The following is a 27,776-nucleotide window of genomic DNA, read 5'->3' as shown; positions in this document are numbered from 1 at the left end:
GATTCTCCCCCACCGTCCCCATCCTGTCGTGTCCCCCCTCCTTTTTGGTTTGGTTTTTTTTTTTTTTTTTTTTTTTTTTTAAGATAGGGGAGGGAAGAGAGAAATGATCTTCTTTGATCTCCTATGAGGAAGGGAAAAAAAAGACTGTTCTGTTCAGGCTTTTGGCTAACACAACAAACACTGTTTAAAATTTAACTTTGCTTAATTAATTAGTAATTCTGTTTAGTGCTGTCTGATCTTCGTCCAAAAGGTATTTTGAAGCTTGAGAACTGAACATCAAAGTGTATTGGGTGAAGATGGTCAAGTAAGGCATTTAATCTGGCAGTTGCTGTTGATGAAATACAGCCAGTTGGGGAACTAATTGGAAAAGGGAATCATAATCTGGCAAAATTCAACAAACTCCCTCCCTTCAGCAAACTCACTCCAGAGAGAGTGTGAGAAATCTAGGTTTAGTGTTTAAGCATGTATGAGTTACACCCTAGCTAGCAGAGAGAGACTGTGGTGTTGTCCTTTGTATCTGCATCTTTAGTACAAATCCTTTTGGTAAGGAGATAGTAAAAAATTTTCCCCTCAACCCAACAACCAAAAAAAAGACACCAGACCTAGACAGAAGCTTGGTATTCTGTATCAAGGCTTGGAAATACTCCTACTTACATGTGTTAATTATTGGGGTCGGCAAAAGGAAGCGAAGCTTTAAGGGAGGTGGTGTTGCACAGACCTGTGAGTTTGACTGCTTTTTATTCAGGAGGAAGAATGTTGTCTGGGCATTTGAGTGAGTTTTAGTTTAGCAATTCCCAGTTGTCCTAGTGGTGACTTGTCAGTTAGAATCGTTATCTGATGCCTGAATGTTTAAAACATCTTTTGGTTGTCTATTTTTTGGGGTTTTTTTTATTGTGAGCCATCACATGGTCTGAGTCACTACCCCTCTCTTCTGTGCCTAACTGTCTGCCTCTGGTTGGGTGCTGGCTCTAGGTCTTGTGACATCTCGAATCTTTTATTTTTCCACTCCCTGTGTCACAACTGAACCTTTAATTTGTGTTGTGATCAGCAACAGGAAACAGTGAAATGACTTCTCTCCATATTTTCAGGTTGAAATACCCATCCCAGACTAGTACAAAGTACTACTAATACAGCTCTTGCAAAATTGGTTTTGACTTGTCCCACTGGACTTAAAATGGACAATTAATTTCCCTACAGTAAGTTTCAGAGAAGGCAGCTTGATCTTTGTTGTTTTGAAGGGTGTGTCTAATTCATCAGCTTCAGCTTTCAGCCAGAGAAAGTTGAAGACACGCTTTTGGCACTGACCCAGGATGAGCCTGTTTTCCTATGCGCTTACTCTGGTGGCTGTGGAACAGGAACGTTACTCCCTTCCTGGTCCTATTCTGCCGATGTTCATTTGCCATTGGAGAAGAGGACCTTTCCTTAAACAAAGTTATCTCTGTCTGGGATGTATTTCAATCAGCTCTGTGGAATAAACCAAAATGTGTGCTTAATGGGTGTGATATTTCTTAATCCATGGCCTCCAGGAGAACTTAAACGTGAAATCTAAATGTGAATGTAATTGTTAATTAAAGGACTTCTCAATTTGAGCTTTCAAACACAGTTATTATTGCTCTGGTTGTTGTCATGCAATCAGCGAAGAATGTCAGTTATGTTTGTCAAAACTGATTTGCAATGAAAAAGCCGTTGACAGCACCAGATAATTTAGACATCAGAGGACTTCAGGAAAAACAACACAATTAATTCTCTTATTATCTCTTTGGTCCTCATACTCTCTGACTTTAAGTTCTGCTGTGTCTGCTAGATCTGTAAATTGGAAGTGCAACCCTTACACTATTGACGTCAATAGAAATTTTACTACCGAGCTCAGTTGGACCAGCTCTTTGACGCTCAGTTTCCACCAGTCAAATATTGCTACAGAAGTTCAATTTGAGCTGTTACAGAAGTGCTTATGACTTCATCTCTTTGTCTTGGTATGCCTATGCGTTTTTAAATTTTCCTTTTATCCTACTCCCCACAAGTCTCAGGTTCTAATGTATGGTTTGTTGTTTTTCCCTACGTACAGATAATTCTATCCCTTTGTTTCTGGTAGTAGTTTTAAAGAATTGCGATGGAATCCAGTCTCTCCAACTTGAGGGGAAGGCTAATAATATTTCACTTCAAAGGGTTTGGTTTCTTGTGTGCCAGATGCTGGATTTCATAGATGGCGTTTTTGTCAGTTCTCCAATTTCACCTTTACTCTGCTTTCTCTCAAAAATTACACAGTAACGACCCTGACGTTAAGGTAGTAGTCACTGGTAATGTCCAGGCATAATCTATCCCTGTGGAATTGCATAGCTTCTCCCATAGTTCTGCTTTCTGAGTTAAGGCCCTGTGATCCATCACGTACCTTTTGGAATGGCTGTCATCCCAAAGAGCTTCTGAAGTAGTTCTTCTTTAGCCTGAGTTCTCCTAACTGCTGTGCAAATTTGGACTTGGTAGCTGTAACTTAGACCTGAACATTCATCAGAATTGCATCCTTTTTTGTTTCTGGCCGCATGATTCTCTTAATCCATCTCATTAAAATGCTCAGTACAGTTGCAAACCAGAGTGAAACTGTCCCTGCTTTGAGAAGGAAAATCGTTTGTTACAGAGCATGGTGCTTTGCTTGAATGAGGCTCTGAGAAATGTGAAATGACAAGCCACCTGAGTGAGGGTGAAAGTTTAAACAGTCACTTTTCTACCTGACTGCAGCTGTAATTTGGCGCTCTGTTTTTTTTTTTTTCCCCCTTATTTTCAGATGCAGGGTGGAGGTGAGTTCAAGAATGGTTTGGTTATTTGAAGCTCAGTATTCTATGCTCATTCAATACATGCAGCACAGCAATCAGTTTATCTCATTTCTGGGATTTTTTTGGTGATTCCTAAGGAGCAGTTGGAATTATTACCCCCTTCTTTTCTTAGGAGTGAATAAACCCCTGAAAAAAAAGACATAATTCTTCAGAGATGAGTCTTAATACCTTCAAACTGGTGTTGATTCTCTCCCTCTCTTCCTCCCCCCACCTCAATTACGAGCAATTGGGTGGTAGTAATTAACAATCTTAGAGAGAAACATCTGCTAGTACACTTAAGCCAGTCAGTTGTTTTTCATGAAAGAATGGTATTTCACAATTTTTCCAAGTTAATATTTTTCCTTTATTGTCTTTCCAATTTCAAATATTGTCCAGACACATTTTTATAGTGTCTTAAGGTTATAGAAGTGAATACAAGACTATTAATAATGAACAAGAAAAGAGAACATCATAAAGAAAACATATGCAGTGTTTCAATTCATGAAACATTCTGTTAGGGAACATTGTTTTTGAGAGCATATGGTTATTCCCATGAGAAGCAATAAATATACTGTTATTTTTTTCCCCCTCCAGTTGTGGATTCCCACAACAAGGGTAGGTTTCTCTATGTATTTGTCTGTATAGAGCGTTCTCGTTGTCATGGCTTGTGATCTGAGTGGGGAGGTAAGTATTTTTGCACAGATGATATATTGTACGTGGACCTATTTCTGATGGCCTAGACTTTGGAAACACAAGTCTATTAAATCTCCACACTCCTTTGAGATAGTGATCTTGTCTGGTCTGGTTTAATATTGTTGGCAGAGCTGAAAGGAAGTTCACATTGTGAATATATCTGAGCCTTGGCATGTGGCTCACTGGTGGATCTCTGTTTACAGGCTGCCAGTTTTAACTGTCCCAAACAGACATTTCATTTTATTTATAACTAGGTTCAGCATGTGTTTGTATCCTTCATGAAACTGAGCGCATGTCAATAGTCAAAACTAAGTATAGAAACAAGATACCAAACACCCTTCTCTCCTCAGACAAAACAGTCGTACTCCAGTATGCATTTTTAAATGTTCATTGGGTTTGGAAAAGACACATGAGGATATATGCACAGACACAGTGTTTGATCACTCATAAATATTGTTTCAGTACCTCCATATTCCCCTTTAAAGTTTCTTCGTTTAGATTTCATTTTTCTTTGCTGAATGAAACTTGACATCAGGATGAGATCACAGATTTCCCCATTTCATCTCTGCTCCAAAATGAGTAACTGATTTCAAAGGATAATTCCCTGGAGCAGCAAGGCCAATGAGTTCTTCAGATCAAAGGTCAGCAAAGCTCAAAGAGGATAATTTCTGGCATACAGTATTTAAACTCTCTAAAGGAGTGAACTGCAAGATGTATCTCCTCTTCCCCAATAGTTGAACTCTTGTTTTTTAAGAAGCTAATTTGTCAGAGCACATTTTTTCCTCTGTTACATAAATTATGCATTAAAGTGAAAGCTTCCTATCTGAAGACACAAACTGTACCTCCAGAAAGGTTATTAAACGTGCCAGTGGAAGGACTGTTCCTGAAACCAGAAGGTAACTCTGTGCAGTTCCTCTCTGAAGCACCCTGTGGCCTGGGGAGCTCTGGTGCTCTTCACACATGCCAGCAGCTTTCAGCACAGTGCAAGAGCGCGGTGGTGGAAGGGAGAGAATGCTCTATGAGACACTGTTTTGACAGGAAAAACCCAACCAAGAGCATTGGGGCAGGAAATAGTCACTTGTGCAGGATCTGCTCCTTGATGCTCTCAGCCTAATGTTCTTTGCAATGCCAATGGAATTTGGGATGTTGTCCCTTAACAGGTAAAAGACCACTGCAGAAGCCTTTTGCCATTATCTACCTTTATACATTTAAAAGTATATGTGATAACAGGGGTGGATTTTTCTTTCTCGATTGGTTGTCCACTGTTCCAACGAAGCTGGGGGTCATACCAGCCCAGCTTTCATTTACTTCACATTCCCCAGAGCGAGATTGTGAGGGATTGCAAAAGCCCCTCATATAAATGTTTCTATCAGCTTAGTTAGACCTGTTCGTGTGAGAACCTGATCACTGCTACACATGAGCCACTGAAATAAGGGACGTATTTAATAGTTATGAAGAACCACTGTCAATATAACTGTCCTTGTTATGAAGGCTCGTGTCACCTTTTCGTTTCTTGTTGATTTTAGAAGGAAACAACAAGGCTGGACTAAAGTAGACAACCAAATGTTGTGTTTTCTTTTATGGGATCTTTTTGTGGCCTTAGCTTTGAACTTCCAGGAATATGGAGTTGCATTTATGGTCCAAGTGAGTATGAAGCAAATGACCTCTCTTCAGATATACCTCAAAATTCTGTATTTTAAGTAATATTCTCTTAATATATGCCTTCGTTATGATAAACTTTATACAAAAACCTCCTAGTAAACAGTCCCTGTTGGTAATACCACGTAAAAGGACAAGGGAAGAAACTGCTGTGAAGTGAGCTTTCTGGTCCTTCAGCCGACCTTCCTGCTTAGCTTATGTTTGGTGTAGGGGAATCATAACATGACTTGGAATAGAAATGGAAGTGTATCAGTGTGTAGTATGTGTATAATAAACTCCATGTCTGCTTGCATTTGTACAATGCAAATTACACGTGCGTGTTGTCAAGCTGGCATTAGTATAACATCAAAACTGCAAGTATCAAAGTCAGGAAATTCCAAAGATTTGGGTTTCTACCTCATTCCCCTTTCTTTACTGCACATCCAGAATCTTTTATAGTATACCACGGTTTTGAAAACCAAAAAAACAGTAATACAATAGTGTTAAACTTAAAGGAATAAGACTAGAAAATGTGATATATATTGCAGTGTGGCAACGTGAATGTTGTGGCAGAAATCTTAGCATTTGGAATTTCTGAGAGTATAAAACTATAGTAAGGATAGATTTTTTTTTAAGCTAATTGTTTTATTTTAAATGTGAAGGAAAATGCTGAAAAATGCCTCATAGAAATATCTTAGTTTCTAGCATGTTAGCAACTTGCTTTCCTGGGAGAATGCTTGGGAGGAACATCAGTAGCGCCAAACATCAGGAGAGCCACAGGGTAAACCCAGTTTGAAAGGGGTCATCCTGAACTGGAGGGGAATCATGTTCTCCTTTTTTGTAAGGAATCTGACTTACTGAACTGTCACTTACATGAGATCTTACAGAAGCATCCCAAGAAACAGTTCCTACGTAACACTAGGATAAAGGCTTTGGGTAAATGCAAATGCTGCAGTGCAAGAGGAAAAATGCTGACTTTAAGACCCACATTCTCGCAATATCTTCTATTTTTTGGGAGTAGGCAGGATTATTGCTATGCCTAATGAAGTATGGGCATAACATTGTTGGCAGAGGTATGTGAATGTATAAAAAAAATCATATCTAAAGATTGAGGGTAGGGTTAAATATCTGTGTATATTTTCATAACACTAATGAATATAGAATTAATTTTCCTCAGATATAGGCTCTCATCATTTGCAAGGCTGAGTGTCTGCAGGAGCCAAAAGCATAGCTATTAAGTTCCTTGGCATTGGTCTTTTAATCCACCTGAGAAGTATATGTATATCTTTCTGTTATATGTTTGATAAATGTTATGTTATGATATATTGTGGTATATGTCTGGTAGGTGTTCATATTGATGCTCGTTATGAGTGCTATTGAATTATGCAAGTGCATAATGTTTTAAATTGAAACTGAGGTCAAACAACTTTTCATACATACTTGAAAAAATGCAGCTTAACATTTTTGGCAGGTAGTGTTACCTTTTTGGAAGGTAGTAAGATTTGTGTGTATTTCGAGAGGCAGATTGGAACAGAATGAGGACTTCGTTTCAGCTTCATTACTTCATTCACTGCTGGTGAATGCAATGTGTTTTTGCAATATGTCACAAACTTCCAGTATTTTGCAAATTATTCAAACTTATTTACAGTAACAGTTCTGCTGATTTATATTCTCATAACACTGTTTGAACTTCCTGTGACTCTAGTGATGTTTGCAGGAGAGGCTGTGTACCAAAACCTGTGGTAGATTGTCTGCTGAAATTATCCCAGATGTGTGGTGAGCACAAAGCAAATCAAGTATAATGATCTCCTCATGCAAGTTCGCTGAAATCAATTTCACCCTAAATGTAAAGACAGATTGCAAATATAAGACTGCTTTGACATTTCCTTATAAGTGTTTTTTTCTTAAATATGTTTTTTGCAGTGGCTTTGCCTCCAGAGAAGACAGATGGAGTTTGCAGTGGAGAGGAAAAGAAAGCAGAAAAAGAAAGTGACACACGCACAGGTTCCAAGAAGCAACTGAAATTGAAGTAAGTCCTCTATATTTTAAAGTTTCACTGTACTGACATAATTATGGTAGAAAAATAACCTGTGGACCAGTGTCCTGTGATGTGTGTATATAGCTCCCAACGATTGTAATGGGTACAGGAGGAGGCAGAATTGGCATAAGTCAGTGTCTTACTGTTGGTGTTCCCTATGAGGTGATTAGTGAGATTTATTTCCAGGTTTGGAGAGGATCAAATGATGATTCATTCCTCTGTGGGGTCTGGAATGTATGTAGAAGAGGCATTAGATTTAACCCTTTATCTACATCCTTCGTTAGTAATTCGTTATGCCAGCTGCCATTGTTACAAATCTTAGAGTGACTTGCAAGGGTGTGGGACTTGATTAAATCTGCCCAGTGTGAAAGAACATTTGTGAAAGTTTCCTTAACCATCGGTCCTCTGTGCCTGGGCCTCCACAGTGAAGTGACCCTCACCTGCTACATGGGAAATCCATCTGATCACTGGCAGGATCCTGGAGGGCAACGAGTCTGATAGTCATTTCTTGTAGGCTTACAACATCATAAAACTGCCAGGCATTGCGTGTAGTTGGCAGGTTTTGTTATATGGGAGTGATTTAATAAACATGAGTATTGAAACGTGCTGTCATCCAGCTAGAGGGTATCTGTCTGGCGAGGAGGAAGATACTCTGGTACCGAAGAAACAGCACGAATTTTCATCTCTCCGTGCTCCAGCAGACGTGGCAAACTTCTACCTTTCAGTGCTGTCAGCCTGTCACAGTAATGAGCTTTGCGTTTCTCAATTGTTATTTAAAAGACCGCGCAGCCACCTTGCAGCATGGCTCGAGTGTTCGTTTCCTTCTCTAGAGCATATTTAGTAGTCTGGTGCCATTTATTTTTTACTGGTTTAAGGCTGATTAAAAGGAGATAGCTTTCCCATAGGCAGTTCAGGTGTTGCTTAGGTGCTTGTGTGCCTTCTGGGGGGAGGTGACTTTTCCTGCTTTTTTTTTTTTTTTTTGCACAGCGATAACTCTTTTTCTAGGCATGTTTTATATGCTGCCTTGAGTAGCAGACATTTGCAGACAGGAAAGGCATGATAAATTGCAATTAACAGTGCCTCGATATTTGAACGTTGGAGGACACCTGTCAACATGGTTGGTGCCAGAGTAGCTGGAGCTCCACCGTACCGGCAAAGTCTGTGTTTGTTCCCAAGTAGTTCTTGGCATGCCATAAAGGTTAGCACTTGGTACTAGGCACCATGACTAATGCAGGGAAGGTTGCCATGACTCTTAAGCAGAGCACATCGTCGCATAAAGATGTTATGTTAGGCAATGTGGGACAGGGAAGTATTAATACGTGGCAAGAAACCAGATATTGATATTTTTTTCCTTGTTCTACAAATGAAAGTTTTCCAGCTATGTAAGCTAGGAGGTAAGAGAGTGGTAAATGTTTCAAAGGTATAAAGAATCAGAAAGGCAAGTGTTGAGACAAGAGGTCTAAATCTGAGGTGGATGTGATTTGGCTTTTAAAGGTGCCGGGAATGTTTATGTAATGTGAAACTGTGTTTCCACAGTAGAGTGTGGGGCACTTGGCAGCTTTCAGGCGGGCTTGTTACAACGGAGAGCGGGCTGCCTTTGAACTCGGCGGGGGACAGGGGTACCGGTAACTGCTCTAGGGAATTGGTTTCAAGTCAGAAGATCAACCAGGTATTTTGAGCTCTATCACGCCGAAGCTATTTGGAGCTGTTTATTTTACTTACGTACAAGGCCTTTCATTTTAATTGCACTGTAACTTTTCTGTTTTGCCTTGTTGTGGCTCTGGATAACTCCGGTTGCACAGGTCTTGAGAGAAAGCAAACGATTTGCACCCAGGTGACTGGAGTCAGTCAAAGTGCATCTTTTTTCTTGACTGAAGACTTGATTTTGGTTTGAGGATTATTTTTTTTCCTCTTTAACAAATCGATTCTTTCAGGCTTTCCACAGATCACGCTCTCACTAACAAGCACAGTTCAAATAAGGACCAGGCACCACTCCCAGGTCGTTCTTACCTGCCAGTTCCTAGGCAGGCTCTGTTTCAGGGGCTTCGGTGGCACGATGCTGTACAGCACTAACTCTGACAACCTTTGGGTATCAAATATCTGTGTCAAGGACAGGTCTCACTGGTGGAGATTTGTGCCATATGGCCGCTTTGTATTAATGACTGCTCCTGGCGCTGTGGTGTACCGCCTCGTTCTGTGAGTCTGCTTCTGTTCTCTTTCTCTTCCCGAGTTAAGCAGTTTTCTTTCTCACTTTTTAGTGGGAAATCTTACTATGTTTCAAGAGCTTCAGGGAGCAGTTTTCTTGTACCTTTTTGTGTTTTCCACAATGAAGTAGAAAGCGTCTTGCAGAGCGCCCGAAGTCTAGCCCAAGAGAGTCAGGATTGTCATATGATTGTGATCAGGCTTTTTCAGTGTGGTGGACAGAGGCCTCCCCGGGACATATCCTGAAAACTTCCTCCCGTGAGGGAGGGAGGGAGGAAGGAAGCAAGCAAGCAGCCTCCTTCCATGGAGAATCTCCTCTGCAAACAGGCCTTTTGCTTTAGGTAATCAGCTGCTCTTTGCATGTTTCTTAGGAATTGCAATGTGATGTGTCTGTAGAGGAAGATAACAGGCAAGAATGGACCTTCACACTGTATGACTTTGATAACAACGGAAGAGTCACACGCGAGGTAAGCAAAGTACAGCTGCCCCTTTGTGTGCAGCGTTTGCTAACAAGAGAAGTGTTTTATAACAGGAACATTTTTTCTGCTATGAAATAGAGGTGTCCTGCCAATTTAAACAGCAGTTTCCATGGACCCTTCCCTCCTAGAAACAATCCCACTAGTAGTTTACTGTTTTCAGATGTACTGTACCACTTTTTAAGCTGGTTGTTGTTTAATATCTGGGATTAGCTTTTAAAAAATAGTACTGGCATTTGAGGAGGAAAAGTATCTGAAACAACTGAACAACTAAACACATTGTCAAAATAAACCCCCCGCAAATGTATATTGTTCTGGCTTCTATCCTGCTTTTCAGAGTTAAGCTAACCAAATAGCAAGGTTGCTTTCTGACATTCTTTCCAGTAGGACTAACTATACTGTTCTGTTGTTTTTGTGAATATTAGGCTGATCTCTGCCTTCTCCCTCCAAGTATAAATAACGTTGATGATACTTGCTGGAGGACCATAGTGAATAGTTGTCAAAGCATATCTGTGTGCTTTTTTTTTAAAAAATTTATTTTATAATTTTTTATTGTCAGAAGGTCTTCAAGTCGTATTTCCTGTGCAAATAAGGAGCCAAATAAAAGGACATGTAGATTAGAATACAGTCCTTTTTCAGAACTATTTCTATCCAAATTGAATGATACTTCTTCTAGAAGAATGTCTTTTACTGAGATTTACTGGAATGTCTTGTCATTGATTTTTTTGTGAGGTGTATTTACTGGCTCCCATGCCTTCAGATAATCAGCTGAAAATTGAGTTTTTGTCTCTCTTGGCTCTTATACTGGTGTCTGCGAAAATTCCTAAGAATGAATTGAAAGGAATAGGGTAAATGCTGAAATTGTAGTGGCCTTAGACACCAAAGGAAGGCAGAAATTTTTCCTAGAAGGCTGAAGCAAATCTCTTTTGACATTTATGAACAAATTGCCAAATGTGATGGTGGTGGTGGTTCAGAATTTTTAACATGTATATGAACATCATTACTAGGCTTTTTTTATTGTCTCTACTCTGTTAGTGCTTTGAATAGCCAAATGAAATCTGTGCCCCTCATGCAAGAGAATAATCAGATGAAATATTACAGGCCAAGTGCGGAGTTTCAAATGCGTAGGAGAGATATTTCACGTCTCGTGTATATGTATGAGATATAGAGAGAGGGCAAGGAGAAGGGGGGTAGGGTGGAGAAGTAGTATTGTATTTGTTAATGTATGGGGAACAGAGACCAGAAAAATAAAGCAACTTGCCTGAAGTCTCACAAGAACCTAGGGGCAGATTGAACCCAGATCTTTCGAAACCCAAGGCTAAGTCTTCGTTACAAGATTATCGTGATAAAGAGTAAGAGACAAACACACAAAACCAAAACCCACACTCATGGGTGTCCTTTACATTCAGGCATGGAATTCCTGTTAATGTCAGTGGGAGTTCCATGTGCTGAACATAACGAGAATATGCTTTTAAGTATGTATACAATAATTATTTGTGATTATGTGGTACACCAAAAAGCTTAATTTGACTGTACTTAGAGAATATGTTACATCCAAATTCTACCTCTCCCTGCTACAAGAGTGGACTGCAGCTTAACTGAAACTAAATCTGTGCAGGGATTGAAAATTATACTACTCTGAGGTCTGGAGGTTGCTATATTCAGGCTTGAACCTGTGCCAAAAAAAATTCTTTTAACCAAGGGACCCAATAGGTTGGTAATTTTCAGCTCTTTACATGTGACCAAAGATAGAAACAAATAGTATGCGCCATTGCAGAGTTTCCCAGTTGTATTACACAGTTCTTTTGCAAGCTGTTCCAGTGCCATTTGTATAATCCATCTTGTTGATTGTCTTCTGTTGAATCCAGATGCAATTTAAGAGTTGTTTGTGCAAGAATGAATAATGATAGCAGCTCATAGATAATCTTGGCCACAAGAAAGGAATTTTAGTCTCTTCATGTGACATAGAATTTCTTGTTCTGTTAGCCTCTAAGAGACTGGCAGTCAACATAGTGGGCTCGATACCATCGTTTGTTAAGCAGCTCTGCTCCCGATCCAGCAAAGGACTTAACAATGACAAACATTAAATGTGTGAATAGTTTCAATTAAAATGAATGGAACACATGCGTGGAGTTAAAAGTATGTGAAGCACATTGCTGGATCAGGGACAGAACAGAGAGTCTGAGGAAGAGGGCTGGTCTGTAGAAGTGCCCTTTAGTGAGCTGATGAAAATGCTTTGAGAACCAGGCAGCTTTTCTAAACAAAAGTCCAGTGTTCTGATGAGAAAAGCTTAGTGTGAACCTTTTCTCCTTCTTTGAAAATTTCACTTTAATGTCTCCTGGATTTACAGCCGGTTTTAACAGAGAGGTGAAATTTCTTGAGTCAGATTTCTATCTGAAGACCTTGAGGTACTTTACAAAAAGAAGTCAGCCTTATCATTCTTGTTTTTCATGTTGGAAAAGTGAGACACTGGAAAAAGAAGTGACTTGCCCACCCACACCCATTTCATTTGATTCAAAGTTACTCTGTTTAAAACATTGGACTTCATGTCCAGAGAGTTTCCAAAGGAATACACAGTGTTAAATTAAGTTTGTAAGAGACATCTAGGTGGGGTGCAATTTTACAAGTGAACTAAATGTTTTTTTCATTAAAATGTTTGAAAATTGTAAATAAGATGCGGATTTAGTTACTGGATAAAGTTTCCCTTGGGCTTTACACAATAACAGATCACTGCAAGAGCATTCAAATTCCATCTTGGTGAAATTTCTTCTGGATCTTAACAACATCTTCAGAACTTAATGCTGCTTTGATTTCCTCCTAGAGTCTGTATGACTTATTCTGTAGTCGTTATAATTAGAAATTCAGATCTAGTCATGCTTCTTGAAGAGATACACCCATTATGAAAGCATAATTATTGGGATGGCAAATTATAAAATTAGCATTACTGTATGTTATTAAACTACTGCTTTTTCTGTCATAGAAGACAAGCATTTTTCAGTCCTTTTAGTGTAGTGAGAGATAACTTTTCCTGCTCTAATATGTGTATTACAAAACTTGGCTAATAATGTTTCCCTTCATTCCATAAGCCATAAGAGGACAATTCATTATGTACTGCAGGCTTTTTTAGAACTGACAGCTGCACTGTAATTATCTTCACACAGATATTTGTAATCGGACTTGAAACTTAGATAATTGAACTAATGTGTTTTCATCTATGAGGTTTTATATCGAGTTCTCTGAATGTAATTATACTTTACAAACACTAGCCTTTTTTTTTTTTTGCTATCAGTTCTTTCTTGGAAAATCGAGTTTCTTTGGCGAGTGACTGCACAGGAATAAGCACACAAGAAAGACACTTGTCAGGATTAAAAAAGAGAATTTCTTCTAGGCTAGTTGTTGAGTAGATGGCAAGTGAAACTCCTTTTAGATTCCAAATAAGAATGGTTCAAAAACGTATGTGATCAAACAAAGCTGATGTTGCAATAAAAACATCCTGCTCTATATAAAAATCAGACTACAAACAAAGTACAAATGAGACATCTGTACTTTTCTTTTTCTGAGGGAAAGGTAATGAACTGATATTGATGTTTCTCTTCATGCATTTTTAATGCTAAAAATGTTCTTTGTATCTTACATTAAATACCCATTTTTTCCTCTTATGTTTCCTTTCCTTTTTTTTTCTCGTTTTAGTTATTTTTGCTCATATCCTCTGTAATGAGTGAAAAGGTTTGAGATTATGTCAGCATTCAGAACTCAGCACCAAATCTTTGACTTCAGGAAGAATATTGGCTTTTGGGGCTACTGTTTATCAGCCTGACTCTCATCTTAAAATTTCCTGGTTTTCACTGTGTTTGTCAACATTGGATTAACTCATGATACGGAAGCATCAATGGAACCAACAGATAGAGGAGTAGTGCCTGTCTGTAGCAGAGGGGCTGTCGTTTCAGCCATTAGATTTGGTGGATTTGTGCCAGAGAGAAATATTAAGAGAAAATACAACTTCCTCTTGTGATTTTGTTGGGAGCCAAAGCCGTCTGTCCCAGACAAGTTATAAAGAATCAAACTGGATGTTTTGTTTCAGTCTTACTAAACTCAGTAGGGTTTACCTTTGGTTTTTCGGCTAGTTTTGTTTGGAGTTGTTGGGGTTGTTGTTTTGTTTGGGGTTTGTCTTTTATTTTTGGGGGGGGAAGAGGGGGGCGCGCAGTGTGGAGGAATGTGCAAATGCCTCATTCTGTTAAATTCTACTGAAAAAGCCTCTTAGTTTCCTTTACAGAATCTCTAGTTTGCTAACTAGTCCTATGATGATAAGGAAAGCTAATGCTGGAAAAATAAGGTCGTCTCTGTACCACTGATGTTCCTTAGAAAAAAAAATTAATACCTGGAATAGGGACTTTCTCGGTCACATGAGTTTTTTATGAAATGAAGAATATTTCAGTGTAATTTATTTTTGTTCTTTTTTGCAGACCCATTAGTTTCTCTGAATGTTCTAAATTCCTTCTAATCTCCTACTGGAGATCTGTAATGTATTCTGTGGATACATTCTGTGTGTGGCCTTAACTGTTTACTTTCAGTATTTCTAATGCAAGTATTTCTGGCAAACCGTTAAAGTTTCTTTTTTAAATATACTTTGTTGTATTAGCTGCTTGATAAAATAGGATGTAAAAAAAATACAGATTAACACTGTTAAGTCCTTCAACCCTGGAAAAACCAACTGTAGTGTTCAATAAGCAAGACACAAATAAATCTGGGTATGGCAGGTACTGGCTGTTTGGGTACTACCCAGCCAGCATTTGTTCTCCTCGTCGAGGAAAAATGTCATAGGTTCAGATTTTTTACTTGATTAAACTAGTTATCCCAGCAGAAATTCTGCACACTAGAAGCCCTTCAGAAGGTAGTTAGGTTCATGCAGCCTACTTCCCTTCTAATCTGCTTACTAGACAGGAGAAAAATATTTTTTTTTTTTAATTCTAATTTCCCTTTACTCATTTAATATAGTAATTTTAAAATCCTCAATGATTTTTAACTAGAAATGGTTTAAAAGTACATTTCAGTAAAAAAAAAAAGCAAGATATTTTTGGAAAAATGAGAAACACTGAAAAATCTTTTATTTTTCATGTAGAAACGGAGGAAGTATGAGAAATGTGGAGTGAAACTTTTTGTGTGGGGAAGTGCCAAGCAGTCTTAAGCAAAGCAGTTGCAAATTCATGTGACTATTAAAAATCATAATCTGTTGTGCAGAAAAGTTAGATTCGTCGGTAAGTGGTCTCTGGGACATGCTGGTTAGTGTACTAGAAGAGAGGAGAATTTAACTAGCTTTTATTCTTGATATTTGATGCTAAATTTCTGGAGGACAGTGAGATGCACAAGTTGGTGTGTAGAAGGCAAAGCAGTGTCAATGGTTTTAGGCAGTTCTTTTAGGAATTTAAATGCAGATAACGTTCAGTGGGACAGCTTTCAAGGGGAACATAAATTGCCTCAGTCTCCTGGCAGGCTATTGGAAGATGAAAATTCTTTTGGTGGTAAATAGACATAACTTAAAAAATACAAATTTTGTAACATGTATTTTAATGGTCTAGTGCTACTAATTTGACAAGAAGCCATTACCTTATTAGCTGCCACAAAAGGGCTGTGAAAAGGTAGTTTTAGTCACCATTCAGAACTCATTGACAAAGACCATTCCTACCAGATCAGTGCCTCAGGAATTTGTATGTTACTGTGAAGCAATAACAGGAAAGCAAAAGGAGGTTGAGGCGGCCTTGTGGCTGGTACCTGCTTGGCCAGGACCTTGGTGGATGATAGAGCAGCGAATGACTCAGCAGACTTGCTTGACCAAATCAGAACTGTCAGTTTGCTAGAATTTCCAACCCCAAATTAGGACCACAAGTAAATGAATCCTATAATAAAATGTTGTTGTCAGTATTTAAAAGATCAGCATAAGCATTAAGTGGTTACTTATGGATATGCCTAACCTCGATCTTGGTATATATCCAGTCTGACGACCACGTTCATCCCGTGCCAGAATGCAAAGCAGCTCGGATTGTCGTGGAGGAAGCTGGGTATTACAGATGTAACAAAGTGCACTGGCAGCAGAGCGTAAGGCCACAAGGTGTCCTGAAACCTCTGTGCAGCCTCTTAAACTGCTTGGAGCCTGGACATTAATTCGGGTTAATTTGGGCCTGTTTGGCTGAGAGATGTAAATTGTCCTGATGCGATACGAGCCTGTACATATTTCCAACTTGCCAAGTATGTGTCACACAAATGCTGCATCTGGCCTTCCTTGACAGCATTTGGGAATACTTTTTAAACTGCTGAGTCAAGCGGCTTGTTGAGAAAGACCCTCACAGAACACAAGGGGCAGATTGTATGCCAGTTAGCAAGTTAGACTTCATCACTGGGGAAAAAAAAATCATGTAAAAGGACAATGGGAGTGAAGACTTTTTGTCTTTGCCTATTGCAGTTAAAATAGACTAGATGATCAGCTTGTACAAACATCTGGTATAGCTGAGAAAAGGAAGGAGGATATGTTATTGTGAATGAAAGAGTTGATCATAACCTCTTGATAGTAGCCTTGTGTGGAAAGTTGCCATGTTGGCTAACCAACACTTGTTAAGGAATGTATGGGAAAGGCTCCATTTGCCAAAGTGCTGAGCGTATAAAGAACAAATATGGTCCTTAAGTATTCTGCTGAAGGGGAAGGTTTGGCTTACTGAGGTGTAGGATTATAGCACAAGGCTCCTAGAACATAATTTATGGAGGGTGTATAAAACTACAGATATGTTTTGTTTGTCTTTCTGTGTTCTTGCTTGGTTGTTTTTTTCTCATAGATGAAATAAAATTCCAGCTCTTCAAGCTGGCTGTGAGACACGGCTGTGTCTATTTAGAGGTCTGGCTAGGTTTCAAATGGGGTGGAAGTGTGAGAAGTGAGATGTGTTCAAGAGCTGTGAGGTGTCCACCAGATTGTCACTGAGTTAGAGAGGGTACGTTAAGACAAAGTCGGAACCCTCTAGGATTTAGTTATCAATTTTGTCTATTGAGCTGGAAAATCACGTACTGTAAAATCATTTGTCCTGGCCATAGGGTCAGTACTTCCCTAAATTCTGTGTGAGTAGAAATTAGTATTTCTGTTTCACCTTTAAAGCTGGTTAGATAATGAGGACTGAGTGGAATATTGACTACTAAAGTGCTGGGACCCATTAGGGCATACCAAACTTCAAGCTGACATTGTTACAGGCATGACCCCTGGGCAAAGGAAAAACTGTAGAGGTTTTGAATTTTTATAGACTAGACTCTTAATCCTCAGAACTAGTTATACTTAACAAAAAATGATTTAGATATTCTGTTGTGCTCGCAGGTATCTGGAAAGAGCTTAGATACTAGGATAGATCAAGGAATGGGATGACTAGCATGGACAAATTCTCAGATATACATTGAATGAGATCTTTATAGTCTGCAATGATCAGTGTGCTTTGGCCTTAAGTTGTTGCCCAAGATCAGTTTTGGTGAAATCCCTTTGGGGAACAGCAGTGAGCCAAGAGATCTCTCTTTCATCCTGGCTGTTTCAGGTAGTACTGTATGTGAGCCTCGGTAGATTAGATCAACCAAGAGACCTTTGAGCATCACCACCAGCTACTAAACCCTGTTTCTCCTGTGTGAAACAATTGGCTTATTAAAATTGGCTAGTGTTCTTTCTGATGTAGCCAGACATGTAAGCATTTGTTCAAGTCCCATTGCCTTCAAAGAGATGTGTGAAGAATGTTCTGTAATAGGCCTGACTGGATAATCTTTGCTGTTCAAAAACGGAGGTTCAGAACTGGTTTGAATTTTGCAAAATAAGCTAGACCCCAATATGTGTATGGTAGAGTGACATTCAGACATCATAAGGCTTACAGTTCTGCCACTTCTCTTACTGGTTTTCCTCTAATCAACCATTTAACTATGTCAAGAAAAAAAAACAGACAAACAAACAAGAAATGGGAAGATTGTAATGGCCAAGATTTTCTTTCATTGCTGTATTTGTTTCTGTCATGTGAACTCAATTTTTAATGCAGTATGAATGGTTGTCCTTGGGTTCTGTTGAAACCAAAGAGAAGGCGGAACACAGTTTTCCTGATTCGTAGTTTGGGAAACTTGAATACCTTGTGCTTTTATTATTGTTTTGTTGTGGTTTGCCCCATTTCACAAATCTTATGCTGTTTGATGAAGAAGAATATGGATCTACTTGATTCATTCTCTCTTGTGTCTGTGAGCTATATTACAGTCTATATGAGAAAAAATGAGGGTTAACAGAGGAGAGAAATGGATCCTTTCTTGTAAGGTTCTGTGCAAATTCAGCTCTTTTAAATTCAGTGATTTCTGAGGATATTTCAGCATGTAATAGTCCCAAGTCAGAAATAGTTGTAAGTATCAAAGCTGTAGGTTTCATACCATTTTCACAATAGCGTGTCTTTTTGTTTCAACCCAACTATAGGATATTACCAGCTTGCTTCATACCATCTATGAGGTAGTTGATGCATCAGTAAACCATTCTCCTAGTTCCAGCAAAACTCTGCGAGTGAAACTTACTGTGGCACCAGATGGCAGCCAGAAAAAAAGAGTATCTTGTTAAATCATACTGGTAAGGATGTGCAATCAACCATTGGAAAAAAATACAAAAACTTCAAGAATCCCTTAAAAATCCATCCTTGTATTTTGTTAATACAAATAAATATATACTTAAAGGTAAAATTACGTGGATATTTTGAGCCACATGAACACATTTTAAGATCTCAGGTGCAAAATTGTCTACTCTCTTTCAGTGTCTCTTAAGCAAACTAGGGTTCACTTCCCTGAGTGATTGTTTCCTCTTGGCAGCAGCAGTAACCCATATGTTGTGTAATTGTCTTTGTGTACTGCATGGCAGATTTAAGGCCTTTTCAACTTGTACCACTTTAACTCTGCTGATATTACAGCGCTCAGTTTGTGTGGAAACAGGTGTAGTGGTATAAAATGCTTTTTGCAAGTGCATAGCTATCACTGCTGCTGGATAAGAATTCAACAATTAAGCATAAGTAACAAAAAAGTATAATTAGGAATCTATGCATAAAAATTACAAGTTCTTCTGTATTGGCAGAATCTGCCAGTATAAAATAGCTTATTCTTTGATGGCTTATTCACCATATATTCACTCTAATAATAGTTGCATCAGCGTAATTACTTCAGCAGATAAAGTAGTACTAAATTAAAATACTTAAAAGTATTTAAAGTAATACTTCAGTAGAAAACATGGGCACCTTATCCAAAAGGAGAGCCTTGTTACCTCAGATTTGATATATACATCCACTTGGTCAAACGCAGGCATAAGCAAATTTGCACTGCTGGGAGCTGTGTGATGCATTAGCACAGCATCGAGCCCTGAACTGTTGAGTCCTCCTGAGACATGTTTATCTGTGTGAATGTGGCTTCATTGACCCCGACGCATGGCTGCAGCCTAACCCTGGCTAATGTCCTGCGGTCCAGATTATCCCTGCCTAAAATCTGTCTTGTGGACAAAAGCACTGTTGAGAAGGTTACTCAAAGTGATACGTTACATCTTGATCTACCAAGACGACAAAATGTATTTGCTATTTAATGTGTTAGTTCTGCTGATCAGCAAGGACAGTAATGTGAGAATAATGTATTTTCTCTGGTTGGCAGATTTGCAGAGCGCCAGGCATAGAGCTGAAAGCAAAGCTAATGAAGAAGTAAGAAGCTCAGAGAAGAAGCAGAGGGCTTCTCTCAGGTAAGGGGAAAGAACCCTGTCTCCTGACAGGCACTGGATACCTCTGAGAAAATCTCAACCACTGATTTCTTGCTGCTTTATTTAAAAAAAAAAGCTATATTAAAACAGAGGAATTACAAGATTTTTCACTGTGGAACCTCAGCAGATTCCATGGGTGGATACTCGTATATTAAAACCAAAGCAAACCAAACAACAAACAAAAAACAAAACCAAACCAAAAAGCAAACCTCTAATGCCAGTTACTCAAATGTGTTCTTCTGTTGGCTCTTTGGAGGACATGAATGTCTTTTTAGATGCCATCTGCAAGTATTGTACCTATGAGTGGAGTTCATAACACAGCCTTTTGGCTTAGTGTCCTAAAACCTTTTCATCTTTACTAGAGTCCAGCTCCTCTCTCCTTCTTCCAGCCCATCTTTTTCACTGGTCAACTTAGTTAGCTCCAAGCTTTTTTAACTCAATCTTGTTTACCAGGTCATAGCGAGACCTCCTTCTCCTTACCATCTTTCCTCCTAAAGGAAGCAGCTTTGAGCTAGCACTGGATGTATAGTAACTAACAGAAGGAGGGAAGAAGGGAGCTTGCAGCAGAGCAGCTGTCAGCTTTACAGCACGTGACCTACACAGGCTGTGTCCTGCAGAGTAAGCGACACGTAAGAGCTTCCAGCACACGGCCTGCTCCATGCTCTGTTCTGCTGAGGTGGTTCTGGCTTACAGCAGCTGTGGGGTGGCTCAACTCCGCTTGCAAAATGTGTTTGTACATTTTGTAGGAGAAGTAGATTCACCTCTTTCTTACCCCACAGTGACTTAGCAGAGTGGCTGTCTGCTGATTCCCACCTGCCAGAAACCATGCTTCCCTGCTGCCACAGCAGCTTTAAGTGAACTTCTCCCTTACAGAATTAGTTATTAAGTAGTACACGTGTAGGAATTAGCCTTAGAACCGGTATATGTAATGTAATCTTGCAGGAAAATTTGGATAGTTTAATTTATTGTTTTTTAATAAGTTTCAGAATATGTTTTGCCACTTGAAAAAATACCTGTTGTCTTTCAATGGAATCCAGCCTGTGTGACTGAGAGTGCATCCATTTCCAATAAGGCACAAGTACGTGGTTTCCTTTATGAAAAGCTGTGGGTACACTTGCAGCCATCTACGGATTAGATAAAAAAAGATTTTTAGTTCTTCCCTAAAAGAACGTACAATATTATTTTGGATGCCAGTCCAGAACAGGCCTTTTTCATCTGAAAATGTGTAATCGTGTGTATCTACCCTGTTATCATGAGTTCTACCTACCTGATAGACATTACCTGCACTGAACTGCAGAGTATGTGATAAGCATTTGCAATGTATTTTTCAAGTACTGAAACGCTAAGGAAAATGTTAATCTCTCAGTCACATGTAGGTGTGCTAATCGTTTTCTGAATGTGGTATTTTAATGGATAGAAAGACAAATCAAAAGCAGGTAATTCTAATGCATTTTAAGGTAGATTAGTTGCTCCAAATACGTGATCTTGGTATATAGGTTTGATTTGGTTTAGAATTTTATGTTTCATGCTAAGGCAGAGGGAAAAGTTTACTGAAATGCTGCAGTAAGAACGTTGAATCATTGGTTGCATTTGTTTCTTTGACTGCAAATTTAAAGAAAGAAAAATCCGGTTTTGGCTTTCCTCAGATTTGTCAAAATACATGTATTTAGTTTAACAAATTTATCAGGAGAAGGAGCATTCAGCTTTATTACAAATAACAACAAAAACTGTGCCTCTCTTTTTGGATGGAGTAAAAATGCAAGTGAGTTATCCCAGTACAATCGAATTTCAGATTAAAGACTAAAATGACTTCTAATATTCTGTTAGCAGCTCTGTAGAAAAACTTCTGTAAACTAAAGAACACGCCACAGGAACTAAGAGTACTCCGTGGTTTTGCTTGCAGGCCTAGATGTGGCAATTGGTTTCCTCTGCCCATTAGCAAAGGTTTGCCCTGTGTGGATGTAATGGACGGCTTTTATTTAATAATCTATTGCAAAAATCCCCTTTCAGTTTGCAGTCCCACTGCCACCCACCTTAAAGTCCTGATTTTGCAAACATAGTGGCATTATGAACAGCAGCCATTTCCACTGAAATCCACAGTCGCAGAGGTGTCAAAGGTTGGGGTAGAATCTTGACTCTGATGCGTTTGTCCTTCTCATCCTTTTTGTCAGAGGCTTCCTAGACAGGACAAACCTGTGTCTCGAGCTGAGCAGATCAGCATGAGATGCCTGTCAGCATCTGACAGTTTTTGTTGCATCTCAGTAAGTGTGGACAAGACAAATAATGCCCTGTTCATACTGTGTATGTTGCTGGAATGTTTGTGCACTCTGGCCAAATTGCTAACCCTCAGGAATTGCTAATCTTGAGGCTCGTATCAGAATCTCACGGTACTAATGCAGAGGTTTCCCCTTTGAAAGCAGCAATGAGGACTTGGGAGAAGTGCACACGTTTCATTAATTCAGTCACTTAGGAATTCTAGGCAAGATACAATTAATATTCAAGATAAAATGGATAGAAATGTTTTTATCCTGAAGGTGGGAGATAGATGGGTTAGATCTTTCATCTGCTAGAAGCTACAGGCAGGAGTTTTCACCTGTAGGGCTAACACAAGTATCAAGATCAAGTAACTGGATTCATAGCTAGCTTGCCTGGCACGGGTGGTATAAAAGTAATGGTGGAAGAGCACTGGCAGGCAACTTTGTAGGTTGGGTGTCTTCATGCCCTTCTAGTTTGTTTCGTTTAGTGCAACAGGGAAACTACGATGCACACCAGCCTCTAAAACATCTTCCTTTTACCCAGAGACACATGTTCTCACTCCCTCTTTCTTTCCTGCTTAAGTGATTTCTCCCTGACTGGCTTAAACTCTATGTGAGCATATCTTTCAGGAACTGTCCTTGCATTTTTCTACCCTGCGCTCTGTTGCTGCTCTGTTCCCTTTACCTACTGTATTGCTGTGTGCTTATTACCATCAGGATGACACTTCAGCGTGGGAATTCTAGAAAGGGCTTTCATATGCTCCACAAACACTTAGGGCAGATGCTTTTTTTTTAATTAAAAACCAAACCAAACTAGAAAACCAGTAACAAATACTGTATATTTTTACACCCTGTGCTTGATGCGTGGTTGATGCATGCCCGTGTCTTCCCGTGTGTATGCAGGAGTGCGTTATGGGGCTGGATGCCGGACACTGCAGTTCTCAGAAGTACTTAAAGTTGTCTTTGACAGTGGAGCACATCTCTCGTCAGTGTATAATGCTTCACTGTGTATATTTGCATGAATATTGTCGAACGTCGTCTTGCATGTAAGAAAGCTGTTAGAATGCAGGGCTGCTAATGTTGACCTGCTAAAGTGTAACAACCTGTAAATGTGTGTCCGAGGCAGGAAAGGTACCAAGTTGGCTATGTATCCAAAAAAATCAAGAATATCTGGACGTTTCCTCTTTTTTGACAGTACCCCATGTCACTTCTGGAGTTCAAAGCTGACTCAGAGTCTTTAAAGCTTACCTGCTTTCCAGGCAGACTCTCCTCCATTCAGGAGACTCTACCTCTATCAAAGCAGAGCAAAAATGATCTTCCGGGTAGGTCAAGTCTTGTGACTTTTATCAGAGACTGTAGACCTGTGTCTGACAGAGGCACGGGGACTCAGTTCTGTAATGTCCCTGAACAGTACTACCCTAGGCCAGGAAAGCAGTTTGTGCCAAAGCTCAGTGAGATCAGCAGCCTCTGGAAACCTGGAAATGTGTTAATAGACTAAAAGCAGAGTACTGGGCACCATACAGTACAGAGCTCCTGTTTAGCAACTGGTGTATGATACGAGGCCAAATACTGGTCTTGGGCTGACATCAGTGCAATCACACAGAGAAAGAGCAAATCCTGTCTTGTGGCCTTGGAAACTGAACTATTTGAATGATAGACACTGACTTAGGAGTTTTCTGCTTATCCTGTTTGTTATAATGAAAATATTGCTCATATCTGCAGACATCCATTTAAATTGCTGAATTAAATTGTTTGGCATTATGGGCTACAATACTGTAAAGCTCTGCCTGATTTTTTTCTGCCTCATAAATGAATGGTATTTCAGATATTCATTCTCAGGAAATAGTTCTGCTATAAATAAAATTGCAAAGCTGAGCAGGAAAAGGAGTTGAGATTCTGAAGCCAGCGGCTGATCTGACCTTATTAATTGTATTTTGGAAAGCAGCGGTTATCTCCGGGTGTCCTACCAACACCTTCTCTTCTCAGGCTCTCTCTAGTTACTACACCTGTGCTGTTGCCTGTCTTTCTGAAGTACATACACATGGATGTTTATCTGACACAAGGCTTATCCCAGTGCTTCCTGACAGCAGTGGGAACAGCCATGAATCAAGCAGAAGGTTTTCTTTGGCATGTCCAAATTAGAGAATCAGTTGAACGCTTTGGCCCTAGGACAGGACGTAGCAAACCCTAGGAGCAGTTTTGGTTTTGCATGTGTGATGTAATTTGAAAGCCTCCTTTGCTTTGCAGCGTTGGAGTCGATTTATATGAGGGGAAAGAACAGTCAGTTCAGGCCTATCGACTTTGCAGATCTGGTCATCCAGAATTTCAAGCGTTTGTTGTTTCTTTGTGAGCAATTCTTGTCACTTCAAAGGGGCCATTAGTTGTTGGTTTACAGATGGTGATAATGACTTTAAAGAAGTTCTGCTGAATTGTAATTTTGTGTCCTGCTGACAGATATCACCAGATTGAGAACAATCCAGAGCAAAGTGGGTGCTATCGTCATTGTGTTGATGAGAACATTGAAAGGAGAAACCACTATTTGGATCTTGCAGGAATAGAAAATTACACATCAAAGTTTGGGCCAGGTAATTTCGTAATTTATGTTGCAATCTTTTCCTCTTTTCTTTCTTTAGTTGCATGTTCCACATCAGGGACAGTGAATTGTGAACCTGTGTGATCTGTCCGTAGTGACTTACTGGAAGGAACAGGACTGTGTGAATACTGCAAGATAATTAGTGGTGAAGGTGGTAGCACAACAGAGTGGCTAATGTGCTGCAAGCCTGCTTTGAAGCACTTGTTTGTGTAGCTAAACTTGGAGGTGAGCCTAGGAGAACAATCTTTACATCTAAATTATTAAGTTTAGTCTATGGGTGAGGTGAGGACTGATTTTTGGATGTTGGAGCTCATTCCCAAGATGATAGCAGCGCATGTTTTATACTCACTACTGACCCAAAAATTGGAGAGTGTGGGTTCATACCTGGAATTTTGGCTTCTGTCCTCAAATTAAAGGGATTTGGATTTCTTCCCTTTCCCTGTCCTCTGCCAAGATTTTACTATTCCACTCACAGTTGTTTTGGTGAATTTCAGATAGATGAGGACCAAGAGAAGGTAATGTAAAGACTTCTATACATGCATGCGTGCACACACTCTCTCTTATATAGATATGTATGTATATTTGTGTGTATTATTTACTAGTCAGAATTATTAAATGTAATTAAACTAGACAGCTATAATTGCGTTCACTTCCTTAGGAAAAATTCACTCTGCCAATTAATGCTATCCCTGCCAACTGCATGCTACTAATTAAAACTTTGAAATACAAGATGACTAACTCAGCTTGTTATTTCCTAGGATCACCTCCAGCAGCTCAAAAACATGACCCACCAAGCAGAGTTGTGAATCAGACTAGATCTCGTTCTCATGAACCTGAAACCTTCCATGCTCACCATAGAAAATCTCAAGTGGTGGATCCGAGCCACATCAATCTAGCTGAGAGTTCATATGCCAAGATTGCAGAAATCCAACAGAGGCTCCGGAACCAGGACTCAAACAAGCACTTTGTGAGGTCTCCCAAGACCCAGGGCAAAAATGTTGCCCCTGTGCATCCAGCAAGGGCAGTAAGAAATAAGCCTTTTCAAGGGGCACCCATGCCAATGGCTTCCCCAAATGCGCGAGTGGGACAGAATCTTCCTTACCTCCCCTTGCAATCTCAACAGGTTCACAAGAAGCATAAGCAGAGGGCGAAGGAGAATCACCAAATGTGCAAAACCTTCCAGTCTCCAGGGACGGTTGTGGAAAAGGAACATGTGAGAGACCTGCCCACAGTCATTTTATATGAAGGCCAAGTTGGACAAATGATACAAAGACATGAACACCACCACCACCATGAGCACCACCACCACTACCATCACTTCTACCAGGCATAGAAGAGATCCCACCAACATCCTCCAAGAATCATCCCATATGAAGGAAATGCATTCTTGTGATACCAGAACTAAGGCATTACTATGATTAATATTATTGTTACTCCATTAATATTCAGCTACCATATATTTTAGAGGTTATATGGAACTCTTGAAACTTACCCTATTTATATGTTGTGGAACTGCATAGCTTACTTAAACACCTTGTGGATTTTTTTTTTTTTTTTTTTTTTAAAGTGGCTTGTAAAACAGCAAACAGCCATAGCTTTTTGAGCTGTGATTTAATACAGGTCGTCAACGCACTTCTTTACGAGTACTACTTCCATTGTAGTGGGAAAGATACTTCAAACACTATTGCAGACATCTAGCTCACCAGTCTGCTGTATGTCGGCTGATCGCACACAAGCCTTTTATCAGGGGAGCAATGTTCGAAGGGTTGGACTCCAGAGATACTCAGAATAACAGAAGATACAAACAGCTGCTACCTCTAGTATTATTCAGATTTTATTTTCTTTTTATTGATTGTAATGTGCTACAGGGGAGATTTTAATATACTGCATTCATGTAGCCTGTTTGTGTTCACATCCTTTCAAACTATCTTAATAATTACAAGGAAATATTAGCGATGTTTGTCAACAGAGCTACATTTGTACGACTTACACTTTGTTTTCTTGGAGGTTCTTCACTGACACAAATACAGTCTATTATATGGGTAATATTTAAATATACTTCTTTTATTTTTCATTTTTCTCTTGCTTACTCTCCATTCTGTTTGGGGTAACCATTTGAAAAGAGGAGGATGTGAAATGGGGTTTCAAAAGCATCACTAGACTTTAGTGCTTGGGCCATAAGTATCATTGATGAGTGTTTGAGAAGGAAAGGGGTTGTTTGGGATTTTTGTTTTGTTTAAATCCACAGTTCTTTGTTTTGAGAAAGAATTGAGGAAAATATGCTTTCTCACTTTAAATGTTGGCAAATATATAAAATATAAATAAAATATATATAAATATGCACACTCTCAGGTACATTTTATTGTGTTTTAGAAATCTGTGGTTTGAATATTAACATTATAATTATTTTTTTTCCACAATAGTGACTTTTTAGAAACATATGCCATGGCATTTTCTTAGGTGCCTCCAATTTAAATTTCCCCAGCACCTACCAATTTGTGCTTCTCCCAGTTTAGAGACAATTCAACACATAAAACAATATCATTCACAGTCATTCTGGCCTCTTCTACTTTTTCCATATCAAAGGGCTTCCATTCCATGAAGAAGGAGACCATACTCACAAGACCTTACTGGCTGCTGAGAAATTTGAAGGTCAAAAGCAAATTGGAAAAGTGAAAAAAAGGGTCAGTACATTCAAGTTTTACTTTCTGTGGGGCCTAGATTTATAGTACCTTCAGCTGGGTTTTGTACAGGTCACCATTTTGCAGGTAGAAAGTGACTGAAAAACACGTTGTTATTAAAACATTAGAGAACTCCACACATAAAACCATAATTGTTCTATAAACATATTTGCTTTTAGTTTAAATAATTTTAAATGTTGTGGTATTTTGTCTATAGTATATATTGTAAAATGTAACTATCCCACGTTGTAATAAGCCCTTTGTGATTAGGGTATTTCTTTTTCTGACTAGAGTTTTGATCAGTCCAAAATGGGGTATTACCTTACTGCTGACCAGTTTTAGAGGGATGTTGTCCTTTCTAAGAACATGGAGACATCAGCTTTTAAAGAGAAGTGGAAAGCCTTGCCTTCTTGTGGAATTGGAATAGAATCACTGCTTTGTGGTAATTAGGTCCATCTCTTGTCTCCTTGGATCAGCAGTTGTTTAGACTTATTGTCCTCCTTAAAAAAATCTGGTTTATTTTATTTTATTTTTTTTACCTGTCAACAACATGTTCTGTTAAATCTAACAAAATGTTTTTAAAATGTGTTTGATCTGTGTGACAATTATACTGTTCTG

At 39.2% G+C, this 27,776-nt stretch overlaps 1 protein-coding gene across 1 annotated transcript in view; it reads left to right on the top strand.

The window, feature by feature from the left end:
• Window positions 1-25,810, top strand: part of NKD1 (NKD inhibitor of Wnt signaling pathway 1) — a 107,711-nt gene extending 81,901 nt beyond the window's left edge. The window contains 7 exon segments of the mRNA XM_086621253.1: window positions 7,062-7,171; window positions 9,750-9,845; window positions 18,322-18,436; window positions 18,439-18,468; window positions 19,527-19,611; window positions 24,339-24,469; window positions 25,236-25,810. Of these exon segments, the coding sequence (XP_086477379.1) occupies window positions 7,062-7,171; window positions 9,750-9,845; window positions 18,322-18,436; window positions 18,439-18,468; window positions 19,527-19,611; window positions 24,339-24,469; window positions 25,236-25,810 (1,142 nt within the window).
• The last annotated feature ends 1,966 nt before the right edge of the window (window positions 25,811-27,776 follow it).

This window comes from Tauraco erythrolophus, chromosome 15 (genome assembly GCF_009769465.1).
Source record: "Tauraco erythrolophus isolate bTauEry1 chromosome 15, bTauEry1.pri, whole genome shotgun sequence".
NCBI lineage: Eukaryota > Metazoa > Chordata > Aves > Musophagiformes > Musophagidae > Tauraco > Tauraco erythrolophus.
Note: the sequence above shows the minus strand (reverse complement) of the source record. Positions and strands in the feature narration are given on the sequence as shown.